This window comes from Oncorhynchus masou, chromosome 14 (assembly GCF_036934945.1).
Source record: "Oncorhynchus masou masou isolate Uvic2021 chromosome 14, UVic_Omas_1.1, whole genome shotgun sequence".
Lineage (NCBI taxonomy): Eukaryota > Metazoa > Chordata > Actinopteri > Salmoniformes > Salmonidae > Oncorhynchus > Oncorhynchus masou.
The window spans coordinates 637,433-648,664 of NC_088225.1; the positions used below are offsets into that span (position 1 = coordinate 637,433).

The 11,232-nt window shown below is 42.2% G+C and overlaps 1 protein-coding gene across 2 annotated transcripts; it reads right to left on the bottom strand.

The window, feature by feature from the left end:
- LOC135553918 (dynein axonemal light chain 4-like) lies at positions 1–2,904 on the bottom strand. 2 transcript variants are annotated; one of them, XM_064985855.1, is made up of 4 exons: positions 2,799–2,904; positions 2,101–2,184; positions 1,897–1,980; positions 1–1,396 (listed from the first exon to the last, which is right to left on the bottom strand). In XM_064985855.1, the coding sequence occupies exons 2-4, from the start codon at positions 2,170–2,172 to the stop codon at positions 1,232–1,234; spliced, it is 321 nt and encodes a 106-aa protein (XP_064841927.1). In that variant the 5' UTR covers positions 2,173–2,184; positions 2,799–2,904; the 3' UTR covers positions 1–1,231. The 2 variants fall into 2 exon arrangements, with proteins under 2 accessions (XP_064841927.1, XP_064841928.1); XM_064985856.1 differs by having other exon boundaries at positions 2,101–2,200.
- Between the last annotated feature and the right edge of the window lie 8,328 nt (positions 2,905–11,232).

Here is an 11,232-nt window from a genome sequence, read left to right on the forward strand (position 1 = left end):
AGATTTCAAAAAACTAAAACATTTTTATAACTTTCAGAAATACTTTCATCTGCAATGAATTTATGAATGTATGCAAACACAGTGTTGAAGTGAAAACAACAATACAATGCATCGGTGTTATGGTACCTGGTTGCATCCACAGTTGACAACATAAAGGATTCTATGTGGCATTGAGACTGTATGCCTAGTTGATATCCATTGAAATGGAATGCCTAGGCCTAGGGAGTCAGAATAGCTCATGTAATATCATCAGTTGTGATACAAATTCAGAACAACAACGACACCTATCCATGACTATCTTATAACATTGGCGTGACAGAAAATAACTATTATTTCAACAATAAGCTCTTTCATAAAAAGCCCATGATGATCATTTACAAAATCAGATTCCATCTTCACATTCAAATTCAAGTATTTAATGTACATTGAGAGGATATAAAAGTCCCTGTGATATCTTATCAGTTATAGGAGGAGTAGAGACACAGACAAGGGTGACTTATGGGACTCATGTCTGAAAGGTGAATAAAGGTATACTACTATAGAAGGAGATAAAAAAAATCATCTATAGAGAGGATTGGAGAAACAGAGACCGTGTGAATTGAGAGCAATGAGAGAGACTGAGAGAGTGTGTGTTTCTGTGTGTAAGGATGTTTTTCAGCAGATGGCATGGCAGCCCACCGCGACGACAGTGTGCCAACGTACAAGCAAATGGAGGAAAGACAGAACTGGATGCATTTTTTTCAAAAGGTGAGCATGAGGAGATGTTGATGAGAACACACACACACCGCCTTGAGTTAAAGAAGTAGAGCAGAAAGTAATAGGGAAAGAGAGTGCAAGTGTTTCAGCCCCACTGAATTCCATCAGTAGGATAGTAGGAGACAGCAGACTCCTTCATGCAGTGAACTCACTGCTCTGTAGAAATGATCACATTTGTATAACTTGGTCATTTTCATAATGTTCGGGCACACACAAGGCAAGAGTGTGACATGCTGATATTGAATACAATATATCAATTATGACTCAGCCTAATCAATCAATGATGTATGGGACATCACAGGCAGGCAGGCAGGCAGGTACACACACACACACACACACTAAATAACAAAGAAAAATACTGCAAAGCTCAGAGATTGGTGAATCATCCAAGATGTGTATATAAATATATAAACACACGTTAGGTAGAGACAGACTGGGTGGGAGGGGTGTGTGTGCCTGTGTGTTTGCGTGTGTGCTAAGCACACTTCCACACACACACGGCCAGGCTGCCTCCAAAGAACATGTAGAGCAGGTTCTTGACCTCGTGTGTCACCTCGAAGCCAAAGCCCTCACCAATCACCACGTGCCACGAGCTGCCAAACTTTTTATCCATCGACTCTTTGATCATCTTCGCCGCATTCTGAAATGGAAAGAGAGAGAGGTTAGAGAAGATACAGAAACCAAACCAAATCCCTGGCTCCTATCCGTAAGCCCGTGTCAACACCGCCTTGTGGATTTGAGAGTAAAGGATAGAAGTCAGCAATATAGCTGAAACTGAAATCTTATCCATTGATAGGGATGAGGGATCCATTTGGAATTGGGCCTATGAGAGAGGAGAGGAAGTGATGGAAGTGGTAAAATACAGAGGGGAGGAGGAGAGATGGAAAGAAGGAGAGAGAGACAGAGGAAGAGAGAGAGAACCAGTGTTCTAGTCCAGATGGACACACAGGTTTGCTGGAATGAGTGGTGAGGCAGGCTGACACAATGCCAGACTGGCTGAGAGGGTGGATTACCTACAGGCCTGGTTTCCTTAAATGTAATGTAAATGTTTTAAAAAGTAACTGGTTGGATTAAAGCAATAGTGAGTGTGCTGTACTAATCGAGCTGCACTTTGCACAGTGTTTAGACAGATGGACAGACCTCATTATTGGTGGCAAACTTTTCACAGGCTGTGACACACAGTTCCATCGTTTCCACTCTCATCTCCTCTGGCATGTCTGTGTGCTGTGAAGAAATCAGAACAATACATTACAACACTCACCATTTACTCCACGAAACCGACGGTCGCACAGCCTCTACTTGTGAACCACATATGTGTCACAGCAGCGAAACGATCTGTCTCACCCTGATGAGTGGGAAGCTGTGGAGCCTCTTGTAATCGGCCTCCTCCTTCTTGCTCTCTGTTGTCTCTGCCATTCCCTTCTCCTTCTGGAGAGAAAACTCACTCACATTTGAATGGAAGCATGGCCTTAGTATTTATTTGGCAGGTTAAAATGTTAGCTACATGTTTGTCAAGTACTACAGTAGGTATGAGCAAAGGAGGCTGAACTAAAGAGACCCTCCTTGTCCTGCTCACTTCGTATTGGTTTACTTCTACCCATGACAACACAAGCAATGAATGTAGTAACTGCAGGGTTGGTCACTATGGCCAGGAAAGTGACATGCATGAATGACATTGTCATGCATATTTAGGCAATTATCAAAAATGGGTGAAAGGTTACCCACAGAGTTGACTAGCTAACGTTAGCTAGCTAGTAACGTTAGTCTGTATACGTGTAACGTTAGGTATGACTTTGACAGGTAGCTACCTAACTAGGCATCTGCCTACAGTAACATTAGCTAGTTACTGTACTGTAGCTAGTTGTCTTGTGGCTTGTGTAGGTTGTTGCCTTGCCTCCTCACTAACGTTCTCTTAGTTGCAATGCAACCAACGCTGCAAGTTAATGAAAAGAGTTGCAAACATTGCACACCGTTATGAGAATTTCTTCTTTGAATTATACTTGGTTATGGATAGCAAGTTGGCTAAATAGCTGGCTACTTACCACTGGCTAGTTTACCACGACAAGAGCGGTCCATTTATTGTTGATATAGAAACATGTCGGCCATAGCAACCGCTTCTTTCGTGCCAGACTCTCCTTCTTCTTCTTCTTGTGCGTTTCTGGCAGACGAGACTCTGTCTTGCCTATTGCTGCCTTTCTCAGGTCGGAGTGCGAATTACACATTTAAATATTTAATAGTCACACACCCGTAGCAGGCCGATGGAATAGAGAAACGACAGCTTCCTTGATATTTTGCTCTGCCTCCCATTTAAACCCAACTCACATATATATATATATGTATATATATAAAGTGATCCTAACCTCAGCATACCGCCTGCAACAGGACATGCTTCACAGTCTCTACCTCCCCACAACTTGCATTTCCCATCTGTGTGTTGACCCACTAACAATGGCCTAAACTCAGCCTTGTCAACAGAACCCCATCCCTCTTTTCATTCCCCCTTTCATTCCCCATGTACACCTACAGACCCTACTCACAGAATTCTGGATAGAGAAAAAATGCCTTCCCCACTGCCCTCTATCCCACTCACGTTGCCACTCCTGGGTCAACCCCTCTGCTACGATGATCCTACATTCCACACACCCCAAACAGGACCACCACATCTACCTCCTACTTCTTCAGATCTACCTCTGCTACATAATTTGCAGCAAGGCTCAGTGCAACATGGCAGTGTTGCCATTGTTTATTAAAGTTTTTCTTTGTAATGTAAAAAAAAAGACATATTCAACCCCCATATCACACACTCACAAATTGTAAATATATGTGTGTATGTTATACTATCAATTAGTGAGAGAGAGCCTCAAATATCACATTCAGTTGTACATATCCACTGTATACATGAATCACAGCAATGTTGGTTCAATCACATCTTTGGCCATGTTCTCGTGGGTCAAACAAAACACACTAATGATTGGTTGACCCACAATGCAGGTGATGGCTACAGGATGAAGTTGGTGAAGATCAACCGAAGAACTTTGCAGTCGATTGCAGTCATGACCTTTGATCACATGCTTTTTGTAAATTTCATGCAGTTGTGGAGTAGGCTCAAGTCTGACATTTTCGCTGCACATAATGCAACACTCTTTGTAAGGCTTGGCAAAAGGGATCTGCATGAACGCACTCACTCTTTTCACGACACTTCAAGACAGCTATGACTAAAAGTGATTTTCGTAGCAGGTTAGGAGAACATATTCGCTAACCCTAACCCTTTTCCTAACCTTAACCTAATTACCCTACTCTGTTAAATAAATAATCCTGACCTGCTGCATAAGTTCTCCTAACCTGCTATGAAAAAGTCACTTTCGGTCGTAGCTGTATTGAAATGGCGTGGAAAAAGTGGTTGTGTTTGAGCATACCACGCTTGTCAAGTCGGTGACCATCGTTGCATTATGGGGTTATTATAGTTTTCCGACGTGCACCTACATGTCGATTGCATGAACTTTACAAAAATCACTTCATCAACAGCAACTTCATCCTGCAGCCTTCACCTGCATTGTGGGAGGCTCTATTGTCAACCAATCATGAGGGTGTTTTTGTTTGACCCACACGAACGTGACCAAAGATGTGACTGAAACAGAAACCAACTTTGCCACAATTCATGTATGCAGTGGATTATGTACAAATGAATGTGATATTTGGGTTTCTGTCACCAATTGATTGTACAGTACAATGTGCACATGCACTCTGGGATGCTGGCCTTCTAGGCAGTTGCAATAAAAAAGAAAAGATTAAGACGGGCAAAATAACACAGACACTGTCGCCTCCTCACCGTTGACGTTGAGACTGGTGTTTTCCAGGTACTATTTAATGAAGCTGCCAGTTGAGGACTTGTGAGGTGTCTGTTTCTCAAACTAGACACTCTAATGTACTTGTCCTCTTGCTCAGTTGTTCACCGGGGCCTCCCACTCCTCTTTCTAAACTGGTTAGAGACAGTTTGCGCTGTCCTGTGAAGGTAGTGGTACACAGCGTTGTACGAGATCTTCAGTTTCTTGGCAATTTCTTTCATGGAATAGCCTTCATTTCTCAGAACAAGAATAGAATGAGTTTGAGACGAAAGTAATTTGTTTCTGGCCATTTTGAGCCCTGTAATTGAATACACAAATGCTGATGCTCCAGATACTAGTCTATAGAAGGCCAGTTTTATTTCTTATTTAATCAGAACAACCGTTTTCAGCTGTGCTAAAATAATTGCAAAAGGGTTTTCTAATGAACAATTAGCCTTTTAAAATTATAAACTTGGATTAGCTAACACAACGTGCCATTGGAAAACAGGAGTGATGGTTGCTGTTAACGGGTAACCGTAGATATTTCATAAAAAATCAGTCGTTTCCAGCTACAATAGTCATTTACAACATTAACCATGTCTACACTTTATTTCTGATCAATTTGACATTATTTTAATGGACAAAAAAATCGCTTTTCTTTCAAAAACAAGGACATTTCTAAGTGACCCCAAACTTAGAAACGGTAGTGTATATATTTTCAGTTTGTGATATGGGAGTTGGAGAAATGGTTATTATAAACAATGGCACATTAACTTGTTGCACTGAGCTTTGCTGTTGGAAAACCACATCAGTATCCGACTATCAGCTGTTGCAGATGAACCTCCCCCGACTTCACTCCTCGACTTTCGTCTACAGTCGGTTGCTTTCACCTTACCAACCAAACTGGCCCAGTGTTTCTCTTTCATTCCATAGAGGAACGAGCACGTGAGGGTATGTCTTCCGGAAATCAAAAGTGATCGAATCCATGAAATCCATAACGAAATGTATTCGCTGTAGTCTCTAGCCAACATTGAAAACACTAGTTAATGTCCAAAACATTTTATTGGTCTTGTACAGTCCTACTGTAACAGGGTGGATGTGCCTCTCTTCTAAGGCAGCCAAACGTCTGAGGGGGGCACGAGTATGTGAGTATGGCTGAGGGATGGTCCAGAGTTTTTTTTTCCAACACCTGAAACAGCTTTTCCTGCAAACTTGAGCAATAATCATTATTTATTTTATTTATTTATTAGGATCCCCATTAGGGAAAGGGAAAGGGGGATACCTAAGTCAGTTGTACAGCTGAATGTGTTCAACTGAAATGTGTCTTCCGCATTTAATTAACCCAACTCCTGTTAATCCACGTCCATTAGCCGATGCCAATGGCGACTGGTTACAGTGAGAAGCTTCCTCTTGAGTGGACAGCTTGATGAAAACCACTCAATGTTTAGGTCTCCAAGAAATTAGACCTCTCTGTTTACATCACATACACTATCAGGCATTTCATACATATTTTTTAACACTTGTCAAGAGAAAAAAAAAGCAAGAGAAGAAAATAAACATTCAGCAATCTATTAATCAGTTGATGTGTGTAAGTGTGTGTGTGTGTTCTGTGGGGTTGAAGCTACGAACCCATAGGCTTGGCTTGCTCATCCCTTCCAGGCTTTGGGAGGGAGGGGGGACAATGAGCCTGTCATTCCGTCTTCGTAACATTGCAAAAATCAGAAACCTTTTATCCAAAAATGATGCAGACAAGCTTATCCATGCTAAACACAGCTGCTTAGATTCCTGACTAGAACCCAAAAATGTGATGATATTACTCCGGTGCTGGCCTCTCCACATTGGCCTCCTGCTGAACATATTGAAGAACAATCTGGCCTTAATTGGCCATGTACTCCTATAATCTCCACCCGGCACAGCCAGAAGAGGACTGGCAACCCCTCAGAGCCTGGTTCCTTTAGGTTTCTTCCTAGGTTCCTGCCTTTTTAGGGAGCTTTTCCTAGGCACCGTGCTCCTACATCTGCATTGCTTGCTGTTTGTGATTTTAGGCTGGATTTCTGTATAACACTTTGTGACATCTGCTGATGTAAAAAAGTCTTTATAAATACATTTAATTGATTGATTGATAGCGGATTTAAGCAATGTCCCCACGTACTCTGGCAGCTTTCATGTCTGGGATCAGTTGTTTTGTTTAAAAAAAAACGTCACCTTTATTTAACCAGGTAGGCAAATTGAGAACAAGTTCTCATTTACAAATGCGACCTGGCCAAGATAAAGCAAAGCAGTTCGACACATACAACAACACAGAGTAACACATGGAGTAAAACAAACATACATTCAATAATACAGTACAAAAATAAGTCTATATACGATGTGAGCAAATGAGGTGAGATAAGGGAGGTAAAGGCAACAAAAAAAAGTCCATGGTGGCGAAGTAAGTACAATATAGCAAGTAAAACACTGGAATGGTAGATTTGCAGTGGAAGAATGTGCAAAGTAGAAATAAAAATAATGGGCTGCAAAGGAGTAAAATAAATAAATACAGTAGGGGAAGAGGTAGTTTTTGAGCTAAATTATAGAAGGGCTATGTACAGGTGCAGTAATCTGTGAGCTGCTCTTACAGCTGGTACTTTAAGCTAGTGAGGGAGATAAGTGTTTCCAGTTTCAGAGATTTTTGTAGTTCGTTCCAGTCATTGGCAGCAGAGAACTGGAAGGAGAGGTGGCCAAAGGAAGAATTGGTTTTGGGGGTGACCAGAGAGTTATACAGTGCCTTGCGAAAGTATTCGGCCCCCTTGAACTTTGCGACCTTTTGCCACATTTCAGGCTTCAAACATAAAGATATAAAACTGTATTTTTTTGTGAAGAATCAACAACAAGTGGGACACAATCATGAAGTGGAACGACATTTATTGGATATTTCAAACTTTTTTAACAAATCAAAAACTGAAAAATTGGGCGTGCAAAATTATTCAGCCCCCTTAGGTTAATACTTTGTAGCGCCACCTTTTGCTGCGATTACAGCTGTAAGTCGCTTGGGGTATGTCTCTATCAGTTTTGCACATCGAGAGACTCAAATTTTGGATGGAGAGCATTTGTGAACAGCAGTCTTCAGTTCTTTCCACAGATTCTCGATTGGATTCAGGTCTGGACTTTGACTTGGCCATTCTAACACCTGGATATGTTTATTTTTGAACCATTCCATTGTAGATTTTGCTTTATGTTTTGGATCATTGTCTTGTTGGAAGACAAATCTCCGTCCCAGTCTCAGGTCTTTTGCAGACTCCATCAGGTTTTCTTCCAGAATGGTCCTGTATTTGGCACCATCCATCTTCCCATCAATTTTAACCATCTTCCCTGTCCCTGCTGAAGAAAAGCAGGCCCAAACCATGATGCTGCCACTGTTTGACAGTTGGTGTGTTCTTATGGGCTGTGTTGCTTTTATGCCAAACATAACGTTTTGCATTGTTGCCAAAAAGATCAATTTTAGTTTCATCTGACCAGAGCACCTTCTTCCACATGTTTGGTGTGTCTCCCAGGTGGCTTGTGGCAAACTTTAAACAACACTTTTTATGGATATCTTTAAGAAATGGCTTTCTTCTTGCCACTCTTCTATAAAGGCCAGATTTGAGCAAAATATACGACTGATTGTTGTCCTATGGACAGAGTCTCCCACCTCAGCTTTAGATCTCTGCAGTTTATCCAGATTGATCATGGGCCTCTTGGCTGCATCTCTAATCTGTCTTCTCCTTGTATGAGCTGAAAGTTTAGAGGGACGGCCAGGTCTTGGTAGATTTGCAGTGGTCTGATACTCCTTCCATTTCAATATTATCGCTTGCACAGTCCTCCTTGGGATGTTTAAAGCTTGGGAAATCTTTTTGTATCCAAATCCGGCTTTAAACTTCTTCACAACAGTATCTCGGACCTGCCTGGTGTGTTCCTTGTTCTTCATGATGCTCTATGCGCTTTTAACGGACCTCTGAGACTATCACAGTGCAGGTGCATTTATACGGAGACTTGATTACACACAGGTGGATTGTATTTATTATCATTAGTCATTTAGGTCAACATTGGATCATTCAGAGATCCTCACTGAACTTCTGGAGAGAGTTTGCTGCACTGAAAGTAAAGGGGCTGAATAATTTTGCACGCCCAATTTTTCAGTTTTTGATTTGTTAAAAAAGTTTGAAATATCCAATAAATGTCGTTCCACTTCATGATTGTGTCCCACTTGTTGTTGATTCTTCACAAAAAAATACAGTTTTATATCTTTATGTTTGAAGCCTGAAATGTGGCAAAAGGTCGCAAAGTTCAAGGAGGCCGAATACTTTCGCAAGGCACTGTACCTGCTGGAGCGCGTACTACAGGTAGGTGCTGCTATGGTGACCAGCGAGCTGAGATAAGGTGGGACTTTATCTAGCAGGATCTTGTAGATGACCTAGAGCCAGTGGATTTGGCGACGAGTATGAAGCGAGGGCCAGCCAACGAGAGCGTACAGGTTGCAGTGGTGTGTAGTATATGGGGCGAGGGCCAACCAACGAGAGCGTACAAGTCGCAGTGGTGGGTAGTATATGGGGGTTTGCTGACAAAACGGATGGCACTGTGATAGACTGCATCCAATTTATTGAGTAGGCGCTATTTTGTAAATGACATCGCCGAAGTCAAGGATTGGTAGGATGGTCAGTTTTACAAGGGTATGTTTGGCAGCATGAGTGAAGGATGCTTTGTTGCGAAATAGGAAGCCAATTCTAGATTTAACTTTTGATTGGAGATTTTTGATGTGAGTCTGGAAGGAGAGTTTACAGTCTAACCAGACACCTAGGTATTTGTAGTTGTCCACATATTCGAAGTCAGAGCTGTCCAGAGTAGTGATGTTGGACAGGCGGGCAGGTTCATTCCTCTTCTGGCACACAGCTTCAGGATAGTCCTTGTTGGTAAAGATGTATGTTCCTCTCAAGTTCTTGGCACTTTACATAACCGATACCGTGTCCTTGAACCTCAGGAACTTGACCACTATTGGCATGTGTATGTCACCTGTGCCTGTGGCGGCGATTCCAGTCCTGTGGGTGCACTCCACCTCAACCTTCCTGTTTTCCATCTTCAGTTTTTCCGAGATCATTTTCCTCACTTTATCCTCAGACTCTGTCCAGGTTTCATGTGGAGATTCTGCAATTCCATCCACAACCATGTTGTTCCGCCTTGATGATTGTCTCTCGAGATAATCAGATTTCTCCGTCATTGTTATCATGTATTCACATACAGAACTGATGTCCTCTCTCAATGACTTTGCTGTCATCTTGCCATTCTCCTGTTTAAACTCATCGAACTGTCCCTAAGAGAACTGCAAACTGTTCTTCAGGTCCTGAACCTCTCTGGTCAGGTCGTCCATTCTTTTATTAGTTGACTCCACCAGTATTTGGACACAGCACATGAAGCTATTTTTGTTTGTTTAAAATAACCTTATTTTAGGTGACGCTGTTACTCCTCGCAGTTCCAGACAGGGCAGGTCACAGGGAAGATTGGAAACAACAACAACAAACAGCAGGGATCTAGACAGCCATAAGCGCGGGATAAACCACGCCTCTAGCCACAATGGCTAGCTGCGTTGCGGGCTGCGTTCAAGCCCTCTAGAAAAAACAGCTAGCTTGATCGGCAACTAGCTAGCAACTAGGCTAGCTGCTACACCAAGAAGCTCCTCTGACCTGGCCTTGGTCAGCAGGATAACTGGACAGGTAGTAGCTGTCCCAGCAACTGAGGCCAACCACGTGGCGAGATCCAAACTCCAAAGGTAGCTAGCTAGTAACCAAACTTTTTCAATAGACTTAAAAAAAATGTCCAAAACATCAAACTCTTTTTTTTATTTTTGAGCATACCTTTTGATGTGTCTGTATCCTCCTGGCTGGTGGTTATTTATTTCAAGAAACAAAATATGCTTTCCTGCATCTCTGCCAAAATATTGGTCAAATATTGAAAGAAATATAAGTATTATTCAGTAGATTAAGTGATTGCTTACTTCTCTGAAGTCTACTAACCTTGTTAGCAGGCATGAGGCATGCCAGCTAAGATAGTTAGACAAGCAAGCTACTCTAACTTGATTGATAGCCTAAAAATGTTTTCTTGGTAGCTAGTTATGAGGTTGGGAGATTGGGAACCTATCTGGGCTAGCTAAAGCAATCTTCATAAAATTGCTAGGTGGCTAGTGGTATGACAGGTCTTCAGGGTCTCTTGAGAACCTTGATGATCTCGAAATGGAGTCAGTCGACAGTGGTGAGCGCTCTGAAGTTGAACCAGTTCAGGATTTAGTGGATTTAGTGTTTGCCCTGAGAATCTTACCAGAGATGATTTTGGGCCAGTAGGAGTGAGACTTTTGGAATGAGTGGATTCCGTTTCGATTTTTTGTGTATCCGCCTCCCAGAGGAAGCGGCGCTTTGAGTCACACAGCTAGGGGCTCAACCTGTGGCCTGCTTTGGACTCCGGAGCAGGGGGCTGCTAAAAGAGGTGATCAGTGTGGTAGCCTTGAGTGTTGAGGTGGATCAAATGAAAAGGAATATTCCTAGTGTTTGTGACACCTGCCATTTAGTGAGATTTAGACCCAGTGACAATGGTGAGACTAAGAATACCCTGTCTGTCTTGTTGAGCTATGAGAGTTTCTACCTGA